General features: G+C 35.8%; 2 protein-coding genes across 3 annotated transcripts in view; one reads left to right on the top strand and one right to left on the bottom strand.

The window, feature by feature from the left end:
* SRP54 (signal recognition particle 54) overlaps positions 1–10,469 on the bottom strand; it is a 32,114-nt gene extending 21,645 nt beyond the window's left edge. The window contains exons 1-8 of one of the 2 annotated variants that reach the window (XM_070940497.1): positions 10,237–10,469; positions 7,748–7,854; positions 7,242–7,333; positions 5,811–5,895; positions 3,604–3,708; positions 2,376–2,442; positions 2,233–2,290; positions 879–1,029 (exon numbers count right to left, since the gene is read on the bottom strand). In XM_070940497.1, coding sequence (XP_070796598.1) covers positions 879–1,029; positions 2,233–2,290; positions 2,376–2,442; positions 3,604–3,708; positions 5,811–5,895; positions 7,242–7,333; positions 7,748–7,825 — 636 coding nt within the window. In that variant the 5' untranslated portion in view covers positions 7,826–7,854; positions 10,237–10,469. The remainder of the gene's footprint in view (positions 1–878; positions 1,030–2,232; positions 2,291–2,375; positions 2,443–3,603; positions 3,709–5,810; positions 5,896–7,241; positions 7,334–7,747; positions 7,855–10,236) is intronic. The other variant, XM_070940490.1, reaches the window with a different exon arrangement.
* Positions 10,470–11,459: 990 nt separating this feature from the next.
* On the top strand, positions 11,460–22,833 carry LOC139308009 (uncharacterized). The gene is made up of 8 exons (XM_070931378.1): positions 11,460–11,586; positions 13,008–13,129; positions 15,603–15,741; positions 17,335–17,456; positions 18,646–18,756; positions 20,122–20,228; positions 21,792–21,882; positions 22,599–22,833. Exons 1-8 carry the CDS (start codon positions 11,490–11,492, stop codon positions 22,710–22,712), a joined length of 903 nt encoding a protein of 300 aa, XP_070787479.1. The 5' UTR covers positions 11,460–11,489; the 3' UTR covers positions 22,713–22,833.
* The last annotated feature ends 861 nt before the right edge of the window (positions 22,834–23,694 follow it).

Below are 23,694 nucleotides of genomic sequence, written 5' to 3'. Positions count from 1 at the left end.
CCCGAATTAAGACCTCGCCCACCCTGGGGTGCAGGGGTTGGAGCGAGGCACACAGGTAAAAAATAAGCTAGGGTGGGGATGGGGGGGTGGAGCTGCTCTACTTACCAGGCCTTGCACACCCCAACACCTGCCTTGCCTTTTTCTGTGGCTGCTTGCCACCACTCGCACACATCGCCCTGGCCTCCGTTTTGTTTTCAGATGCCTGCCAGAAGGCATCTGCAGCCAATAGCAGAGCTCTGGATCGATCCGGAAGTCTGTTATCGGCTGCAGATGCCTTCTGGCAGGCATCTGAAAGCAAAAATGAAGCTGGGGTGATGCGTGCAAGTGGCGGCAAGCGGCCACAGAAGTGGGCCAGCAGCGGGCTCCTGCTGGGCGGGGCTGTCAGAATCAATAATTAGAACCCTCCAAAAAGAAGGCCTAGCTGTTTTTTCAGGGGTCAAAAGAAAATAAGATCTGGCCTTCTTTTTGGAGAAACATGGAATATTTAGTCATTGATTAATTAGATATGCTTATTAACAAAATGCTCTATATGTATATTTTACATCTGCTGTATACTGAAGATCTTAATATATAATTTTAGAACAGGAAATAATTCTATAATCACCTGATAAAAGAATAATTGAAAGTACATTTCCAATTCAATAGCTTATTGGCCATATCCAAGCAGATTTTCATTCATTTATCAAGATTTCTTTGCTCCATTCCATACCAATTCAAATCTGCTCCAAAAAAAATCCATTATTTTTCTGGAGCAGATTTATAAGGCATGCTGGCAAATGATCAGCAACAGATGCTATATTTGCTTGCCATTCAAAAGCATTGTACAGTTTGTAAATTCTAGAATAATTTTCATTCAGCATTATCCAAACAAAACTTACTATGGCATTAGCGACTTGTAGCATTTCTTCAAACAAAGAGTCTTCCTGCTTGTGACGACCACTTGTATCAACTATTATTATTTCAAAGTTTTCATTCTTGAATTTTTCAACACCTTCTGAAGCAATAATTACAGGATCCATCTCTGTGTAACTAGTTAAAAGAAAAATGCATACTTAAAATAATATATAGTTATAAAATTACTCAGAAGCAGGTGATGAGCTACGTAATGGGGAAAGCACATTTCATCACTACAGGGAAGGAAGGAAGGGAGGGGGAGATCCATCATGTGATGGTGGAGGATCAGGTAGTCTCATTGTACCAGTCAAGAATTACCAAGGAACATATTCTGAATGCCTCACTAGTTACCTCTATCTCTACTCTTATCACTATTTATGTTAATAAGATGAGAATCAAGACTAATTTATTTAAGTGAAGAATTCCAATAAATTTCATTGATTATTTTAGTTTTTAATCACATAAATCAACATGTAATGTGCATTCATGTTGGTCCTGCATATTGTAGCATATTGTATGAATCTAGCTACTATGTCCAAAATTAAAATAAAACAGAGAGAGAGAACACTATAGGGCTGGGACATACAACAGAATATGTAAAACACTTAATTTCAAATCATTTGTGCACAAACCATCCCATTAGAATGTCCTGTTTCAGGTTTAAGACTGCAGTTTTGAGCGTAAAATTAGGTAATTTCAAGTTCAAAAAAATTTCAAACCATTTCGAGAATGCTCAAACAAACCTACATAAGATTAGAATGATTATGTTTTGTGAAATTACATCCTTGAAATAGTTTGAAATAAAACATTTTGTGTACCTCTGCACTGTGGTAGTAAGAAAGGACTTGTAAACAAAGCTGAGTTTTGCTTTTTTGAGACATTAATGTATCAACTGAGTTTTCTGTATTTTTTTCATAGACAAGCAGGTAACAGATATTGGATATTTTTCAAATTATGAATGTTCATTTGCTTCTTTAGCTAAATAATTTAATTTAACTCCAACATTTCTGTTATACATCGATATACACACAAGCACATATGCAAACTTAAGAAGGCATCACATAAATATGGAAGCGAATAGTATGTCCATTTCTTATTCCAGATAAACTGCTAAGCTTGGTAAAAGAGGTATTTGAACAGTGATAATATACAAATCAATTTACTTGAGCTTAAGACACTTTGCTATTAAACTTTTTGAAGATCTCTGATAAATATTAATCAAACCGATATCACAATAAAGTTCTAGCTTTATCCAACTATATCTATGTAGTGAACTTCTACAGACACCATCTCAAAACTGGATAATCTATCTTTATATGTAATAAGTATTATACATACCTCCCATAAAATGGAATTCTTGCTTTTGTGGCATTCTGTTTTAACTGATCAAAAGCACCTATAGAATACAAATATTGTTAGCCATGTAGGACATACACATCTATCAAGAAAACAAAGTAACTAAAAATAATTAACCACTGCACCTGCTCTGTAAGTGTCTGCACATATCAAACATGTCTTCCAGCCTTTCTTCTGGTAATAATATGCCAACTGTTAATTTAAACAAAATCAAGACATAATCTTATAAGCTATTATTAAAAACACATTTTCGTTTTCATTCATTTGAAGTTGCACATACAAAGTCTGAAATATCTATCTTCTATCAGCTTCTTTAAGGTACAGCCAATTACGGAGCTATAGATCTAATCTGTTTACTACCAACTATTGTTCATGTGCTCTATCATGGTCTTCCAGCCATGATATCTTTATCTTGTCAACTTTGCCAATTGTAATACGAGCAAGATTTTTGTATTTTATTTTTAAAAATCTAATAAATTCAAGATACCTGGATTACAAAAGCCTGTCTTTCAGTAAAATTTGACATATTACACATGGCCAATGAATCATGTAGAGGTTGGTCTGCATCATCAGCTATACATCATACTGAATTGAAAATCATATAGTTTACAATATTTTCAAATTTAAAAAGAATCGCTTTATGAGGAGATAACAAAAATGTACTATGAACCTCAGTTTCTCAGAATACTTTTTTACGTTTTATTTTAAAATGTTTATGTGCCTGTCAAAAACAATTTTCTCAAGTGATTTAGAATTACTGATATCCCTCCAAGTATTCCTTTTTTGGAATGCTCCGTTTCTCCTGAATGTGCCAATTCAGTTATCCCAAGGATGGTCCTGCACATTTTTGAAAGTCAATCTACTGAAAGAAAAGCAGTCCAGGTGTTCAGAATGGAGTCCAGCCTCCTAAACAAGCTTATTTCAATTTGAAACAAAACATAACCATAAAACTCTTTTGATTTGGGAGCTTAGTTTCTGGAAGTATCGAGTCCAAATAGTCAGATTAGAAGGCTGGAAGAAGAATAAACTTTCTGAAAATGGTAAGATTGGCACATAAACTGTTTAGCTATGTTTCACTATTAGATACTGATTTTACCGACGAAATGCTTCCTCATACACCTTAGCCTTTAATATTTGAAAATGCAGCTCAATTTTTTTATGGGTTCAATCTAGCAGCAAAACAGAGTTTTTTAACTCTTTCCCTTCACGGTTGGGAGATTCTGGAGCAGATCTGGCTACATATGAAGCTCAACCATCTAAATGGAAATCTATTCAAATACTTAACAGTCCAGTGCTACAAAAGTCTATCTAAAAAACCAGCTATCGTTACATATCATGTGGAATACACCATACCTTTGAGCACGAGGTTGTTTTGCCACTTCCTTGCAAGCCTACAAACATGATGATATTTTGTTTTCCTTTTGTGGGTGTCCAAGCTTTGACTCCAGGATCTACAAGCTATAAAATAAAATGCAGCATAATTTCCAGAATCACAAAATATTTACAAAGCCTTTGGGTTTTGTTTTGCATATTTTATATTGGGTATTTTCAGTATCACTTTGTCTGCTCAGTACTGAAAGTCAGAAATCAAGGTTATGTTATTCTACTTTCTGCTTCAATAACATACAACCAGAGAGCAATGGAACAATGAAAACCTCTGCCTCAAAGGACACTTCCAGTCCTTCACGCTCAATATTACATTGAGGCTACTGGCAATGGCAATGGCAGTGCCCTTAAGATGCAAAATAGACTGCCTTGGTTCTTCTCCTCTTTGTCTTTAAGAATTTCTGTAAAAGAGATACAAAGCCAATACAGTCTAACATTGACTAGAAGAAGCCAATTTGAGGAAGTAACAGTACAATTTACAATACACCTTATGCTAAGCGGGCTTATTTTAATTATGGATTGTTGAGAAATCATAGCAGTCTGGTGTACATATAATTCTAATTTACTGTGGGAAACTGTGGTGGCACAGTGGTTAGAATGCAGTACTGCAGGCTACTTCTGTTGACTGCCAGCAGTTCTCACCAACTCAAGGTTGACTCAGCCTTTCATCCTTCCGAGGTCGATAAAAGGAGGACCAATATTGTTTGGGGGCAATATGCTGACACGCTAAACCACTTAAGATAGGGCTATAAAGCACTGTAAAGCGGTATGTAAGTCTAAATGCTATTGCTATAAAACTTAATGTCTGGATTTCCGTACCATACAATCAATCAATCAATACAATGCAAAGAGCAATGTATAAATTCAACCAAAGTGTTTTTATGTAAATCTGTTGAGGCAGAAATTGTAATCTTTCTGCCATGCCATCTCACAGCACAAGAATGTCATTTTTATACTAATAAAATATAATAATTATTTCTCTTAACTTTTCAGCTTGATTTAAAACTAAAGAATCAGCAATTTTAGCTTTCAGAAAAAATTCTGATTTGAGTAGTTAGGAAAATGTCCTTAATTTTACACTATTAGAATTAGCACAATTGGGGAATTCTCTGCCGCAGCTTTGGGGTCCTCATTGCATAAATACATGGCTCTATTCACAAAGGAAGAACTGCAAGTGATGATCATAGGGCAAAAACTGACATATTTTCATTTTTCAAAAAAGGTGCTACATAACGAAATCTCAACAGAAAGCAGGGTATGGCTGAACTTATCTAGCTCAGAAGTTAAGCAGGGTAGTGCCCAGTTTCTATTTGGACAAGGGATCTGATTGCAGTTTGGGTTCATATTTAGGACCAGTTGAAGTGTCCTGAAATTGTGATTTGTGAACTTTCCATCCTGTTTCTGACAAGTAGGAAAGCTGGATTAACAACTGCTTGACTTACTTAACAACCACAATTCACTTAATGACCATGATAAAAATGGACATAAAATTGGGCCCAGTATTTGATGACTTGTTTAATGCCCCATTGCTTAGCGACCAAACTTCTGGTTCCAATTGTTGTTAGAAGTCGAGGGCTATCTGCATTAAGATTCATATGTTCACTGAGAACATATGAATCTTTTGTAATTTTTTCTCAATATTTCCCTCAATTTTCAGGACTTTCTACACAGTTTAATTCAATGTCCCAGTGAACAAATCTTTAGTCAGAAGAACACAGATCTGGGAGGAGAGATAGCCAGGGGAAGGAGGGGTATTTGAAGCATCCCTGAAGTTTTAAGTGTAGGCAAACTGCCAAATGCCCAGTTTTTGTTTACATGATCACGTAAGTGCTGCAACAGCTATAAGTTCAGAGACCAGCTGTAAATTATTTCATTCAGCATGCCATAATGCTGTCACTGGAAACAGTCATTGAATGGTTGTATGTCGAGGACTGCCTGAATTGCTGCAATGCTATGAAGCAGGAGGTTTCAATTAATAGCGAGCCTTATTAATATTATGCATACCCCATCATTGCAACAGATTCACTTTAAAATGGCCATGCATTAGTCACATAGATACATGAATATGAGATCGATAAGAGGGCTTGGTTAAATATTCAGTTAAGAAAATAAGGATGGCTAGAATGTTTGCCTGTATTACAGATATAGGTTAGAAAACAATACTTTAATTTTACCTTAACAAGTTCTTTAAAGACAGCATGTTGGATCATTTTTCTTTTGTTGAGTCCAGAAGCCATTTCTTCAAGGTCAATAGCAGATCTATGGTTGGAAAAAGGGAAAAATTAATATAAGAGGACTTCAATGTCCCTTATATTATGGACTGAAATAATATAATTTATGTTCCACTGTTATACTGAGGATCTGGGGTAGGTACTTAATATAGAGTGAACTATGCTCTTACTTAAAAATCCCTGAATATTTACTATATTATTTCATATGATGGTAATTATCTTCAAATAAGACAAAAATGTTCCCTCAAATCAAGAACAGTTTCTGATCACTATAAAATCTGTGTAATTTTTATGGCAACAATACAGAATTGGTTGGCTACTGCTTCTTCCAGCAGAGATTTCAACTTCCTACTGTAGCCTACAATCCTGGAGTCTCCTGACAACCTCTCATCCCACCTTCCCTACTTTTTGATATAGTTAGATCAGTGTTTTCTAAACTTAACAACTTTTAAGATGTGTGGACCTCAACTTCCAAAATTCTCCAGCCAGCATCCTTTTCAATTTTTTTCAGTTTAAGCAATATTGCTTAAGTGGATCTCTCTATACTTTGTATTCCAGCTTCCTATTTATTTCCTTCCAGAAGATTGGCCCAATGTACAACCAATCTTATCTCTTGTCTTCTTTCTCAAGGAAGAATTCTGATTTTTAATATTAGTTTTAAATACTACTTACCCTTCTTGAAATTCCGTAAGTAGTGTTTTGCAACATATAGAAAAGTTTTGGTCTTAGGAAAAACATACAGGTAGTCCTTGACTTACAATAGTACGTTTAATGACTGTTCAATGCACTGAAGTTATAATGCACTGAAAGAAAGTGACTTATGATCATTTTTCACACTTGCAGCATCCACATAGTTATGTGATCAAAATTCAGACACTTAGCAACTGACTCATATTTATGATGGTTGCAGTGTCCTGGTGTCATTTTTGCAACCTTCTCACAAGCAAAGTCAATGGGGAAGCCAGATTCACTTAACAATCGTGTCATTAATTTAACAACTACAGTGATTCACTTAACAACTCTGGCAACAAAAGTCGTAAAATGGGGCAAAATTAATTTAACAAATGTCTTGCTTAGCAACAGAAATTTTGGACTCAATTGTGGTTGTTAAATTGAGGACTACCTGCACAGTAAATAAAAAACAAAAACAACTGTTCAGCTGAACATATTTATTTTATATAAAATTGTATCTATATAAAATTAAATAACATAGTTATTTAATTTTTATAAAATTGAACTTATTAATCACAGCAATTCAAAACTTTACATGTCCCCCCCTTTTATAGTGATAAGCAACACTAACAATATAAATAAACTTAATACTTCAAGATAGAGATAAAACAACATTATTCTTACTTGGCTTGGTTCACTTACTTGACATTTTCTCTTAGTTGTTTCACCAGCTTAATGTTGACATCAGCTTCCAATAATGCCGTACAAACTTCTTTTAGCATAGCATTTAAAACCTGTAAGGGCAGAGGTATGATACAAAAATGTTTCTGTACAATTTAACTATAATGTTTACAATTTATCTTTCCAATGAACATTTTAGATTAATATTTACTGGTTGGAAAATAATACAGAAAACAATGAAATTTCATATGGTTAAATCTAGTAGACATAGTGGACTGAGAAAAAGATAAAAATTTCAAAAGAAATTAATGCATAAGAAATAAGAATATTATATCTCTATTATAAAATCTACTTGGCAAATGGCACCAATTCACTGAATCTCATCCACTGAATTTCACATAATTAATGATGTATAGAATCTTTACCCTATTACTTTAAGATGGGGGTCTTTTCTATCAAACCCAAACTGATAATAATCTTTTCTATGTAGCTGCCTTTATTATATTTCACATGGAAAATTTACATACCTCTTCATTGATAATGGTAGCATTGCTCAGGGAGCGCAATGCTGAGGTAATTTTTCTCCCAAGATCTGCTAAAACCATCTTGACGATAGATTCAGCTCAAATATGACCTATAAAAAGACATAATATTGCTAAAATTATTCTTCATAAGCTATACTTTATCTTTCATATAATAATCAGTAATTAGTAATTAGTAGAGAGACAGTTGTTCACTAAGTCTCTTCTGCTCCTGAAATTTCAAAACTCACTGTTCTAGTCCTCAAAGGTTTTATGGTGTATTAGGAACAGTGACTTTTGGGACTTCAGTTCCCAAACACTCCATAAAATCTTTGGGAATATTGAAAGAAATACAAAATTAATCATCAACATCATCATCATCGCCATCCTCCCATCTTTCATTCAACCAGCTGGATTCATCCTCTTGTTAAAAGCTTCTTTAAATAAAGAAGAGCACCACTCTTTTGAGGACTAGGATAAATGTAAGTAAATATAAACTAAGATTGCAACTGTATTTTAGTTTAATGATTTTATTATCTGTATTAGAAATATATACCATATTTAAATTTAATATTGGTCCTACTCAGTAAGTGGGGGGGAGAGATACAATAGATATATAGATATAAATATAGATATAAAACAAACAGATTGCAAGGCCTACTTTTAGTCTACACAGCTTGTACTATCCATTATACCGGTATCTTGACTCTATAGCTACCAAATAAACCGCTGCAATAATTTCCTATGGAATATATAGAAAACATCATTCTCATTACAGCATGAAACCTTAAAAAGCAGCAGACACATCAGCCATAGCCCTTCTTCCAGGGATGCCATAGATAGTTATCTATATTTCCAAGAGCAACACTGGAAATTAAAACGGTGCTCAGTGGAGGCTACCACATAAAACACAATGATTAAAAAGATAGAGACCTAATTGTTTTCCATCATTGCTTTGGTTCTGTCTTCTGATTTGTAGAAATTATAGTAAGTATACCCCTTCTTCATCCTGTAAAATGCTCTGAAAATATGCCATAGGAGTTTATAACAGGAAATCAAAACTGCCTGAATTCTGACTTAGCCACAGAAAAGCACCATATAATGCACATAGCTGAAGTTCTGACTCTTTTTACAAACCATAAAGTCGCCTTAAGATGGGTGGCAAACAAATTTAATAAATAAATTATTGTTAATATAACAAGTCATGTGTACCATGAATTATGACTTCTCAGAACAAAAGTAATCCAATAACAACTATATAATAATAATTCTCATCTCCAATATAAGAAATTGATGCTATATTTGCACTGTTGGGAATTTGGGAGGTAGACTACATTGGTTAAATTGGAGGCTTTCCCTTCTAGTTTCAGAATTAACTTATCTACTTTATGGATTAATTCAATTTATATGGCTGTCCAGGCAGTCCAGTAAATAAACCTGCCTTCTGCCATTAAGAGCTTTATAGGTGATAATCAGCATTTTAAATTGCACTCAGAAGCTTATTGGGAATCAGTGCCGTTTGTATTGCTTTAATGTGATTTCCCCCACTCACCCACCCAGAGGTGGGATTCACTTACGTTCCCTACTGGTTCACAAATGTGAGCACGCATGCACACGCTCTCTTTGCGCACATGGCCTTCCAATATGGTAGAAGGGAACCTGTTGCATTTGCAATCTATTACTATTTTGTGAGCTGCTTTAGGAGATAGGAGATAAAATATAGTTTAAATTCCCATTTTATTCATTTACAGGATAATTTAAACTAGCCACACATATAACAATAACAAAGAGCTTCAGATTAATTGCACTGTTGCCCTAATAATCTGTTGACCCAACTTCCTGAATACAACAATTAGGATGGAACAATTTTGATCATGTGACATTTATTCAAAAACTAGCAAAAATTATATAACTTGTGAAATATTGGAACACAAATATTGGATGCATCTGAACATAAGCAAGTAAAACTCAAATTGCCCAAACACTGAAATTAAACATCCAGTGCAATCCCAGTCCCTGTAGTTACCGTATATCTCACTATGTTGTACACCACACCAAGAAAAGTAATTGGATAAATCTTGGTTCAGTTAAGTCGGTATGTCAAGATAGACAGTATACTGAATTAACAGCCCAGACCAGTTTTTGATGGCCAGTTTAGACACATGTATAAAAGAGGAGAATATTCCATTCTTTTTTTTTAAGGACTGCTATATACCTAGATGTAAGAAAAGCATCCAGATTACTTGATTATTTGATTTCAATTAACCCCAGAAGAGGCTTCTTGCTCCGGTTCAGCCAGTGCAACTTGTGGCATCACTGCAAAAGCAGGATCTACATTTTTAACTTCACCGGATAGCACGTGTGCTTCCCCTCCGTCCAAAGCTTTGAAATGGGTACCTATGGAAAGGGGTCACGGCTGGATAACCTGAAACAGTCTGGAGAGGTTTCACATTTGTGGACTCGGGTTATCGAAAAGCGACCAGCCTTCCACTTACCGAGAAACGAAGCGGCGGCCTAATCTGGCCCCGCTCTGAAAGCCACACAACAGTCCGGGCCTCTTGGGCGGGGGGGGTCCTCAAAAAGCCGCTAAACCAGACTGGGCACCAGTAATCGGCTCCGATCCCTCTCCAGCATCCAAACAACCAGGAAGAGTGTCACGTCACCACTACACCAATCAGTCAGTTATCATCCTTCCCAAGGCAAACTCGGGCATCTGCTTCCGGGTCATCTGTGAGAAACGTCCCCCCCCTTATGAGACAGGAGAATAATTAAATGTATAAATACAGATATAGAAAAAGGAAGAGGTGCGCGTTGGCTTCAGCTTCCGAGTATCCGTTGAAAACGGTTGTACTGGATATCCGTAGAAATATATTTGAAACAGAACAGTGTTTTGCAAAAAAACGGTTTATATCTCTCTGATCAAGCAGTAACCCCCCACACAGTCTCAATAACTTTAAGATGGGTGGACTTCAACTCCCAGGATTCCCCAGGCAGGTGGGTGAATTCTGGGAAGTTCACCTATTTTAAATCAGCTGCGGTTGAGAACTGTTAAAACAGGGGTCTCCTATCTTGGCAACTTTAAGACTTGTGGACTTCAACTCCCAGAATTCCTCAGCCAGCAAAGCTGGCTGAGGAATTCTGGGAGTTGAAGTCCACAAGTCTTAAAGTTGCCAAGATAGAAGACCCCTAGTTAAAAACATAAAGAGGAAAGTAGTAAGGACTTTTGAACTCAAGGAGTCAATTTCTGTCTAGATTGCATAAATTTCCGCAAAACTATGTTCTGGCCCAGATTCACAGTGATGATTTTTTTTTTCTTTTTAGTCTTTTAGCACAATTTAAAGGTAACATTCAACTTGCTAAATTTAGCTTTTTTTTTTTTTTTGCTAGAGGCTAATCTGCACCGAGGGATAAAACCAATGATAAATCAACGTCGTTCGGAATCATGATGCCAAGAGCTGTATTCAAAAATAGCAAAATTATTCATCGCCACACAAAACGAGGGACGGACGCGGTTCTTGAAAAAGCGCCTATTGCCGTTACCGTCTTTAAAACAAAAGAGGAGGAATACCAGGAAGTTCCGGGAAGACTCATCATATTCATAACTCCCGGAGCAGCGGGGGGGGGGGGGAATAAGGGCAGTTACTTTTGCGCATGCGCTCAAAGCCGAGCGGTCGAGTCTGACTTATCTAGGCGTAGGGAGAAAGATGATAGAGGCGCGCTTGCGCGGTACCTTCAATATCAGGTAAGGATGGATTTTCCATCGGCTCGCCAAGCGGTGCTGAACGTAATAAAGGGTGCGCGTGCGGGGGAGTTGCCTCGCCTGCTGCACTGGCTGAGAACATCTAGTAAGCGGAGTTTCTTCTTATGCCTCGTATTATTCCCCCCAACACTTGAAATAATATAACGTGAGGTCGCCAGACAGTTACGTGTACTCTTTTGTAGGATACGCCTTTTCATCTCCGCCCCCCTTTTTCCTCTTTTTCTTATACTCAGAACGTTTATTTGTTTTACACTTCGCTTATCTGCCCCTTTTTATCATTGCTTTTGCTGACTCTTAACTTGGGGAAACCGCATGGAGAAACCTTACTCAATCAGGGTTTGGTTTAATCACACTAAACATGCTGAATCAGATTAATTGGTCATTTGATCCAATTGTATTGTATTCTTCAGTGACTCTGGGAAATCCAGAAGAAAGATGCGACATCCTATATTGATCTCCAGTAAGAATACGTGGAAGCTGGGCGGCCTTTGAAATTCGTTTTGACATAGGCGTTGTGATGGATTGCAGTTAAGATTAAGAGTACACACATGTCCCACTGGGTGGGTTCACTTTGCATCTGGTTGCTTGGTATAAAATTTGTTCTCTCTGTAAAAGCCATCTAAATGTATGACCTTTGCTACCCTGTTTCCCCCAAAATAAGACATCCCCTGATAATAAGCCCCAATCAGGCTTTTGAGTGCATGGCAATAAGATCAAGCGCTTATTTCAGGGTTCAAAAAAATATAAGACAGGGTCTTATTTTCGGGGAAACACGGTATGTATCCCAGCCAAAAAAAAAATAAAATTAGAATATATATGTATTAAGACATTGTTTATGTTACAATCTTTGGGCATCCCTTGAACATTTGCTAGATTACAATTGGAGGGCATTGTTGGTAGAGAATTTTGAATGTTTTTTTTTTTTAATTATTTTGCAATGTTGTGTAAAGAATTTTTATCCCAGGAATTTCCTCTTTTGGAGGTGTCTCTCAAGGATCAGTCTTGGACACTGTTTTTGTTGTTCCTTTGGGTGCTCTCCTCTGATTCCTGATCAACATTTCCAGCCTCACTGTTATGCTGACAAGTCTATCCCGTCTTTTCTGACCCTTGCTGGCAAAGCATGTTCAGCTGTAATGAAACATTTTATCAACATTTCCTCTTAAATACCCTTTTACTGCCTAATGCTAAATATGAATAAAACTGAGATGGTCCTGTTTCGGCCTGATTATCATTCCAGTCCATTACTGAGTCTTTCCCTGTTTGTCTTCAGGGCTGCTGTATTGCCTCCAGTTTCTTCTTCTAGGCTTTGATTGATTCTTGATTGCTAACTAGCTGACTTCATGCCTGTTTACTGATTGTACAGCTAGTCCCATTAATTTTCTTTTGGTGACTATTTGTAGAATCTGCACTTCTAGGAATCTATGCATTCAGCAGCCAAGTTAAATAAAGGTATTGCCTTGAGTTTCACATGATCATTGCAAAATCCGTTTTCCCTGTTTTTTGCAGATGACTTTGATGAATTTACATGCAATAATGATGATATCATTCTCAGAAGTATTGCTGAAGATATTCGACATCGTTTGCCTGTTGAAGCAGTGCTCAATTCAGAGCATAATGCTCTTCAAAAAGTAGGTTTTGCTATTTAACCCTCCCATAAAAGTTGACAAGTGATTTTTAATTAGAATTTTTTATAAAACCATCTATACTTATGGCTTTGTTGGCTTTTTTGTTGATGTAGTCCAACAGAAGGCAGAACATAGATCAAGGTTTAAAGTAGACAGTTGTGCAGTAATATCTCTAGGAGTTATTCACAATTATATCAAGATTATTTTTTAATTTAAAAATGCAAAACATTCTCTTGATTGGCCTTATCTTTAAAGTTCAGTGTTCTTCAGTGTTCTAAAATAGAAGTATCAATGTATTGCTTGTAATTAGATACTATATTGCTTCAATTATATTATTCAATTTTAGAATAAGGTGTTAGAAGGTTATAGTATATTGATATACATATTTGTATACTGTATTTCTCGATAGATTTGGACTTAATCAAATGCTCAGCCGATTGTCTTTATCCCAGGGATTGTTGTGACCCAGGACCATGTAGTTAATATTAAATGCAAAATAGTTCCAAAAAACAAACAGATTTTATTCAAACAGCTGAGAATTAACTCATTCTCAGCGTATTCCAAATTAAATGAAAGCAAAGTCCTCAAAACACCATTCTTCAGTTTATCTCTGACCTTGGGATAATTAGGCAAACTGCCAAAGGCTTTTCTTGGCAACAGTTCAGGAACAGAAGACTCTGACATCCAAACACGAAGCAAATCTCTCAATGGTTGTTTTTCGGCAAAGAGGCCAAGAGCCGGTGCTGCTTTAGCTGCTCCTGCCTTCTGGCAGCTCTTCTCATACGTGCACTAGGAACAGGCTCCTCCTGTTCCTCTGCCTCTCTACTGTCAGCCTCTGGAGGCTCCGAAGTCCGTGCATCACTCCCTGGCCCCATCTCTGCCTCCAACGCAGATCCCTCATCTGGGCCTTCCCCAGCCTCCAGGACTGGCCTCATTGCTGTCCGAAATCCGCTGCCAGCTCCGCAGGCTGCTGGCAGACCACAACAGGGATAATTTCACCATTAGGTAGTGTAAGGCAGTCTCCTAAAGTGGGTTGATATTGGGATGCAGCAAAAATATCTTGGAGAAGAAAGCTATGTCCCACATTCTGCCCTTTAAGTTAGTCTACTGCCTCAAGGTACATCAACAATTAGGAGCAGCATCTTTTTCTTTTTTTCTAAATCTGGTGAACATCTGGATTCTACTAAAATGGAAAATATTGTTGTTTCCTATGGATTAATATGTGCTTTTTAATTTGCTTGTATAGAAGTGTCTGAAATTTCTTATAGAAAACTGGATTGGAAGCTGTTAATTTCCATTAACAAATGTCTCATTGGTGTGATGAATAAGAAGTAATTTGTTGTTAATTGAAAATACCATAGACAAATTAGTGTGGGAAATTCTGTTTCTGTTTCTTGGATTCTCTTGATATAAAAGGGATGAGGCTTCACCTTTTCATGAAGAGAGGACTGACAGTTATCAGATATCTTTTCCACTTCGGAATCAACTCTTAGGAATATTTATGGTTTTAAAGTTATTAGGAGCTATTTTGAACTGGAAGAAAATCTGTGACTCTGTGCACAATTGACTCTTATGATGATCCATGTAAGCCACAGGATGAAATGTTTCTTTATTTGTGAAGATTTACTAGGTATTAGAGTAGATCTTTCTAAACTCAGCAGTAAGAACTATAGCAGAGTTTCTCAATCTTGGCGTTTAAGATGTATGGATCTCTCCCTAAATTCCTTAGCCATTCCCCTTGCTGACTGAGGAATTCTGGGAGTTGATGTCCAGACATCTTAGTGGAAATCCCCAAGGAAATAGCATCAGTGGTTGCCCCATCCTTATGGAATAGCCTCCCCAAAAGATCTAGGCAGTCCCCTAATTAAATTTTAGGAGGACAATGAAGGCTAGTTTTGCTAAATGGGATTTAAATTGCTTGCTAACTAGATTATTCTTCAGTGTGATGGACAATTTTTTTTAAAATTATGTGTGATCTGGATTTTTGAATTTTTGCCTTTTTAACTTGATTTTATGGAATACTTTTGTACGTTTATGGTGCTTAATTTTTCCATTTCATCTCTATGCATTTGTGATTGTGAACTACTAGAGCCATTCAGATATGATGAGGGCCGCGGTGGTTCATGTGGTAAGATGCTGGGCCTACGCACTGTTGAGGTCGGCAGCTCGATTCTTGTGAGCGAATAAATCGCATAGGGACAAGAAAGGAGCCTCCCCTGATTCCCTTCTGGCATTCAGGCATCCCGCGGGTAAAAATAACACCGAAAAAAATCCTTTCACAGAGGCAGGCAGCCACCTCGGTGATCCCTGGCTAACACATGCCATACACTAAATAAATAAAACCAGATATGATTGATTATAATTTCTGTAAATAAATAACATAGAAAATGTATGATTATTGAATTTCAATGGCATATAAACTGATGTGGAAGAAAATGTCACAAATATTTATCAAGTGTGCCTTTTTTCTCTTCAGCTTCATGAGCAGACAGTACCCACCATTCATGTTGATGCTTTCCTTTATGATGATGACTGTATTGACGCTTTATGTGAAGAAGGAAAGATGAGCAGAAATTATTGTCTAGCCTGTGGCTCTCATCAGACAGCACCATTAGGTAAGCAGTTATGTATTGTATTTTTTTTTTACCAAACTACAGCACTGACCTGAGTGTTCCCTTGCTGACATCAGACCAATCATTTTAGGCTGGAGTTTGTGGGTGCTTATATAACATACAGTAAATATTATGTGACCTTGCTTGTTCAAGAAATAGCTCCTATGGCAGCTAGATACACAAAGCATGTTTTGATTAGAAGGCAGCTGATTAGGTTGCTTCTCAATAAACAGGTACTTCTCACTCTCCAGAAAGCTTTGTAGCAATTTATTGTAACTTTGCATATTTTTAATCATGTAGTAAAAAGGCATTACGTCCCTTTTTATTTCCTAAGAATGCTGAAAGACTACGCTATATGGTTTTTACCTTATGGTTTGCAAGATTTCAATTAAGTTTTTGATTCTCAGTATAAAATCTAAAAGAGAGTCTAGTCACTAAGACAAAAAGCCTAATAAGTGCCAAAGGCAATATTAGTGGGTATATTAGTACCCGCATGTGCTAAGATACTCATGATCACATAAGCCTGAAAAACAAGAAATTGCATCTGCTTTAAGGAGACAACTCTCTAAATCTGGTGCAACTTTTTAAAGTTTGGGTTGAAAAAAGATAAATTGCTTTCATAAATACCAGAAAAATATTGTGCTTGTATGTGATCCAAATTTTTTTTCCAAAGTATTTTCAGATATACCTTTTTTTTTCTGAATGATTATAAATCAAGAAATTGTGGTGATGATAATCTATTTTCAGATGTCCAAATAACAGGTTAATTAGTTTCCAGAGTGGTTAGATATGAACATGTTGCAATCTGGAATGTGTTTCAAAGTCAGCATGCTAAATTTTGTTGTTATGCTCACTTAATACAATGCAAGAAAGGAAAAAAATAAAATCCAGGTTTTGCCTTCAGCACGATGGTCCCCAAAACAGAATGAGCATAGTTGAAAATGTTGTCTTTGAAAGATTCTAGCTCAGTGATGGCTAACCTTTTCCGGACTGAGTGCCCAAAGTGCTGTTGCCCCAGTTCAGCTCTGCTGAACATGCATATGTGCCCCACCGCCTGCCCCCCCATGCATGTGTGCGCGGCCTCCTGCCCGCACCCCACCCCCCACGCATGCGCAGCAGAGACCTGAACACCAACTGGCCGGCAGGAGGCACACGCACATACGCAATGGAGCTGAACTGGGGTGACGGCTCGCATGCCCACAGAGAGGGCACTCTGTGCAACCTCTGGCACATGTGCCATAGGTTCACCATCACAGTTCTAGCTACTCAAAGAACCATGTCCATAATGTATTCCATTTAAATGCATATATACTCTGTTCAGTTTTCAATTGTATATATATATATATACAATATATATATATATATATACAATATATACAAGGCTAGTAGATGCTAAACAGATCCAGATATTAGATATGGCGAACCCCCTTCAGGTCATATGTATCCATTGCTTTTTGAAAATTGCAGCAGAAATGTATAATATCCAAAATAGGCTTGGCAATATTTTTATCCCTGCCCAAATTGAAAATTTAATCCAAGTTCTTGTAATCATGTGTTTCGTGCTGCAACGCCCTTTGTTTTATTGTTGTTTCCCAGAATTCATTTCCCATTCCTTTTCCCTTGTGGAACTGAAGTTCCTGTACCAGGAAGTATTGCCTGACCTGACAGGGAAGGTTCTGGTTGACGTGGGCTCCAGGCTTGGAGCAGTCCTGTTTGGGGTAAAAGCTGCATCAGAAATCGGTTGACAATGTCTCTATTTTCCCCCTCTCTCCTTTTGCTGTTAGTTACTGTCCTATGCTGTATAATATTATTTAAGCAAGTTTCTGATTGTTATTTTTTGAACCTTAATTTGTTATTGATTTGCTGGTTTTGTTTTTTTTACTTTTTTGCTTCTTATGTATTATTTTGACATTTGATTACTGACATTACTCAACTTGAATATAATTTTTGGAATGCAAAAGTTGAGGCATGGATCCCTTATTACAGGAACCAGCATATTATGGTATAATTAAAGACATGAATAACCTCAGAAATAACAGGCTGTAGTCATCAAGCTCTACCCTTGAAAAAGAAGGATGCTGGCCTTATCCTTTGCATGCTTTTAGAATTAACTAATCTCTTGTGCAATGGTCATATTTCTGTTCTTGCCTTAAGAAACTATTTTTAGCAAGTAGATGCAGAATCAGCCTTCACATTTATCCTAAAATAGAAAGTGTAATTATTGCTTACATGGTTTGAAAGTAATAACCTTTTACAGGTTGAAATAACAGAATAACAGAATATTCTGGTTTAAAACTTATTATTCAAGCTGAGCTTGATTTTTCTTGACTACATAAATATGTTCATGCAGTCTTCTCAGAAGCTGCGGAGAAGTGGCTAGTAATTTCAGCCTTCTTCTCCCCTCCCCAGTTTTCCAGTCTAGTGCAGAGCCCTTTTATTCCTTGGAGTCCCAATATTATAAAGTTTACATGCCTCTGGACTCCAAGTGAGTGTGCTTAATTTTGCTGAAAATTATTTTGAAAAATATGTTACTTTTTATTGAGACAGAAATAGAACATTATTAAACGCATGAATAATATCAATAGTGTCTAATTATTTTTATTTAAATTGGAAGGTCAATTCAATTAAACCAAAGTAAATTTAGGAACTGTCTGGAACCTATCTCTTTTTTTAGGGTCTGGCTCCAGCAAAGCATTCAAAAAATGGATATTGCCTTTGTTCCCCCAAATTTAGATATTTCCTAGGCTGCCATGTGAGCATATATTTAGCATAGTCATCATTAATAAGGCCTGCACACATTTTGAAAGCAAATTCCTTCAGATAAGCAAAATTCAGATGCCTAGTACAGTTCAACTCTGTATTCCAACCCACTCTAGCGACATCTCAGTTTTTCTACTTTTATTTTAGGCCTATTGTTATAGTTCAGCATCCCAGATCTATGGAGTTGAAATGAATGGAGACTTTTGCCAGTTGCAGGAAGCTATTATTTCAAAGTATCGATTTGATGACAGAATAAAGGTGAACCAATACATTTGCTTGGTTTATGTATGGAAGGGCTGCAGGTTAGCATAATGCTCTTTTTATTAGAAATGAAATATTATCACAGTTACTTTTAATGTCTCAAGCAAGTGATTTTGAAGTAAATATGGTTGAAAGTCAGCTGAGCTTCATTTGTATATAATTAGTGAAAACCAAGAGGAATATAATAAACTCTGGATAAGTTTAATATTGAAGAAACCTTGTAGCCATCCAAATCTTTTGTCTACCTAAGTTCTTGTAAGGCCAATTCCTGCACAGTAAAGAAAACATTCAGCATTTTTCTAACTCTCAGGTGTTACATTTCCCATGTATTAGCTTATCATTCTGATAATTCTGTAAGGGAGCAAGTTTCCACAGTACTGTACATTCTTATGTTAGGTTGCAGTTGTGAATTGAGGAGAAACTGAAGCCAAGAATGATCAACTTCCTTAACATTCATGAGAAGATGAGAAATTTCTGATTCCTACCTAAATTTTTATCTACAATTTGATACCATCTCATATGAATATAGAAATACAGATTTTGATATTTTGTAATAACTTTAATCTTGTAAGCACATTGTAAGCCGCCCTGAGTCTCCGGAGAAGGGCGGCATATAAATCAAATTAAAAAAAAAAAAAAAATCTACAATCTTCCTTAATAAGCACGGCATTTGACCATCTACCATTAAGAGAGTAGGTTGGGCTGAGGTAGTGCTGGAGATCCAAACTCAGCAAGAATCATTCTACCATATTCCTAAAGTGCTTTGGGGTATATGCATTGTATTAACTAAAGGAATGCCAAGTAATGAAATAGCAGTAGGTTCCATTTTAAACAGTGTTCATAATATGATTATCTTGGATGCAGAGTACAGGCTTAGTTCAGCTACTTGAGGAGAGGAGACAGAAAGTTCCCTCAATCCACAGACTTGTTTTAGTAAGCACAGGCCAACAGAGAGACAGACACTGGGTCTGTGTATATAGAGACTCTTCCTCTTATTGTGTCTTATCATTTTCCTTATTGACAAAACACTCCTAAGTTAAAGAAACAGAGAAACTCCAACAAGCAGACTTCATTTCTCTGTTCACCTTCAGTTCTGTTTCATACTTATGGCACTGTGTATCTCACAGCTTGCTTACTACATAATTTTTAATTTCTTTATAATACAATGATAAGATTAATAACAATCTGCAATATTGGAAAAATTATTTTCTAATGGTCAAGACATTAGTCATGTATACTGATGCAAGACTAATAGAAGAGTCAGAACTAGATGGTTTTCCTTGATCTGAACATTTTTTTAACAATCTTAAATATTATCACATGGTTTTTCACATGAACCTCTGCAAAATCATTTCTCTTTAGGTGATTAATGCAGATATTTGTACTCAAGCTTCACTTCTTCAGAATGCAGACATTGTTGTAATGAATAATGTCTTTGAATATTTCCTTGACAGATCAGAACAGGCTAGGTAAGTTCTCTTTGTTCTGGAAATCTCTAGAAACACTGTCTAACACCCAACCAACTATGCATATGCTATTCTTTAAAATCCAAGCCAGTATATAAAAATATAATTGTGAAAACTGATATATATTCCTGTGTTGTTGTTTTTTGGGATGCAAAAATATTCCAATTAAAGACAGCTGAATAAAAAAGTTTGTGAAACCTATAATTTCCTTCTTGTTAAGGCTAAAACTGGACAGTTAGATATTTGTGCCAAATCCAATTATTTATTTATTTTTTTACTAAATTTGTAATTTAATAAATGTATTAAATTTCTCTCTACCAAGTTCGGGCAAAATGAAAATCTATCAAAGATCAGCTTGCCTTTTAAAATACATTTTGAAATCATTCTCATGCTTCATGAACCTCAACAATATGAAACATGATTTTCATGCTGTGGGTAGTTGTAGTGTAAATTATGTAAGGTAACCTGCTGGTTCAATGTGCTTGATTGATTTTATTTGCTCTAATATGCAAAAATAAATATTAAAAGACATCAAACAGAGAAAATGAAAAGAGATTAAAGTAGTTTATTAGTGTGCCTGATAAAGACATAGGTCACATGGATTGTTTTAACAAAGGAAATGAGAAAAAGTTAAATTAACCAACATGATACAATTCAATCACCATCAACCATATTAAGTAACAATTCTTGAAGAGATGATCCAAATTCACCTGAAAGATTGAGAAAAGCTTCCATTCTTTTATTGAAAATTTCTGAACTAACTTGCTGATATAGTGAAAAAAATGTTCCAAGCCATAATTCATGTTCCCCCAAAATAAGACATCCCCTGATAATAAGCCCAATCAGGCTTTTGAGTGCATGGCAATAAGGCCAAGAGCTTATTTCAGGGTTCAAAAAAATATAAGGGTCTTATTTTCGGGGAAACATGATATCATCACTAGATGGATGGTCCTCACTTTTTTTTCAATAAAGAGAATAGGGAGCATTATTTAACAGATTTAAAGGTTATTCCAAGTGTTCTATAAAATAATGTGCTACATCTAACATTAAATGACCTGCATTTACTTGCTCTGTTATTACTCCCATACCTGATGCAATGCCACCAAAGATCCCCTATTCCTGCAGAATAGATCTGAAATTCTGTATATGGGAAAATAAGTTATTCGTTGTTAAATGCTGCCCCATTAGTGGAATGACACAGTTGGATAGAATCCTGTATCTTCACCAAACAGAGATCCCTCTTTCTCTATTACCACAACGTGTTTGTCATAATTTCATATATAAAGTAAATCTGTAGATGTGTAAGGAAATAGAATCCAGTACAAGATCCAATTTGATCCTATTGTTCCCAATAAACTATGATATTCTAGAAGGCCAAGTTATTTTTCCCATATTATTCAGCCTGTATAGATCTTTTCTTGTTCATGCAGCTCAGGCAAAGTTTTCCAAACATTTAGAAGCTGCCTATCTCCCTCACAGATCAACTCTTGGTATCTTGTGTTGTTTCATATGATAGAATTTTTGGAGGAGTTGCTTTATAAGAAATTTACTTTATTTTACTCCTAGAGCATGGAAAATCATAAGTCAAAATGTAAGAAAGCCAGGGTCTTTATTAGTGACTGTTCCAAACCTTGAAAAGTCTCTCTCAGAGCTTCAGGTAAAGAGCTATTTTTCAAACTATTTACATGGCAAGATTTTTCTTGGTGTGTTTTTTAGGTAAATAATGAATTAATTATAGCTGCTGAATAATGTTCTACTGATAAGCATTTGCACAGTTTTCTCTCTTGAAGGTAACTTCATTGTAATGAATCTAGATTGATCATGGGAGATGGCTTTGAGATACACCATTTGACTTAATCTTTCACATGTTTGCAACTCATTAAACAATTTCAGAAGGGACAAAAAGGAAAAGAGCAATCTTTTTCAACTCTCCAGAAATCTCAAGCTTTAATTGGTAGGAAAATCAAGGGGATTATTTTATCAGGATTGGGAAAAGCACATTTCTAAAACTTTCTAAAAATTTGCCCCTGAAACTTATTCACCACAGAAAGCTGCAACCATCACTTAAAATTATTATTCTGCATGGTTAGAATATGTTTCTAAATTTTATGGGAAATCTCACTTGTATTTTCTTCTCCTTCCTTTTAACTGATTTGCTTATATAGAAACAGCATCATTGTAAGATATAGAAGCATATTTAAATTGTCTATGTAGGTATTACGAACACTAGTCTCATTTCACAAAAAATTAGATATCTCATTTTTAGATGTTATTTTTAGATGTTATTCAGTGTTATTTTGCTTACGTACCTTCAGCATTTCTGAGATTTATGTATTTTATGTGTTGTAGTGAATTGTTTTAATTTCTTTTCAGGTGGACATTCAGCTCAACCAGTGGGTAGAAGCAGTACCAGTGCAATATGATGAATTCTTAGAAGATGCTGATAGAGAAGCACTTGAACAAATTTACTTGTACAGAATTCTATAGCATGCAAAATATGTACATTCACATCATGTGCTTTTTAAATAAAAAAGAACATTTTAAAGAATGTTACAGTTTGTTAAACTTTGTGTTAGGGACTGCCTTTGAAAATAATATGGAAAATCAGTGATGCATTTTTGGTAAATAAACATGAAGGCATTAAAAAAAGAATCTCCTTGGTTTATTTCTATTGAGGGTTGCTAGTTAAAAAACTGGAAAGGCTGCATTTGCCATACTTTGCAACATATTGTTCCTTCTCTTTCATTTGTATTTTTTCTTCACATTTAAACATGTGGTACATAAGTCATACAATTGTTCCAGGACTTATTTCTTGCCTACATGAGGTACATGTTTTCTGTACAGTATTCATCTTTGATTTTCTTAATTTGCAGGAAAAGATGACAGTATTTTAAAACTGCAAATTATTGGTGGTTACTTAAATTATCTTGATGACACTGTGTAGATTTCCTCTTTTTAGGAGGAGGAAAGAAGGGCTAAGAGGAATTCATTCATGTCCAATACAATATGCCCTACATGGGAAAGAAAATAATAAACACTGCCCATAGAAAATTAATAAAGCAGTAATTGGCTATTTTTTTCTGAAAAAAACCACGGAAGTAATCCAGCTCACTTGTTTTCATTTCAATTTTCTTTTAAATCACTCAGTCATATAGAGTAAAATAAATTGTTCTGTAATCTTGAGTGCCGTTATTTCCATCTCCAGTATCCCATTGCCAATTTACTGATAAGAGTTTCTTCTATATTATTAATGATACTACAGAAGCCTGAAAAAGTTTTAGCATCTTTTGCTCCTCAATCAAATGCTCAATCAATTAAATTGGATAGAAGATAGTTTTCTTTGAGGAGGGGTAGCACTGACATTGTTACTTGGTTTGGGTAATGAAACATCTGCAAGAAAACAACCAAGCTCAGAGAGCAGCAAGGACCTTCATTTCTACCCTGAGCTACAAATATTTTCCTTTATTAA

This window comes from Pituophis catenifer, unplaced genomic scaffold (assembly GCF_029215685.1).
Source record: "Pituophis catenifer annectens isolate HBS135680 unplaced genomic scaffold, rPitCat1.0.hap2 SCAF_1, whole genome shotgun sequence".
NCBI lineage: Eukaryota > Metazoa > Chordata > Lepidosauria > Squamata > Colubridae > Pituophis > Pituophis catenifer.
The sequence above is the reverse complement of the archived record's forward strand: the minus strand, read 5'-3'. Positions and strand labels throughout refer to the sequence as shown.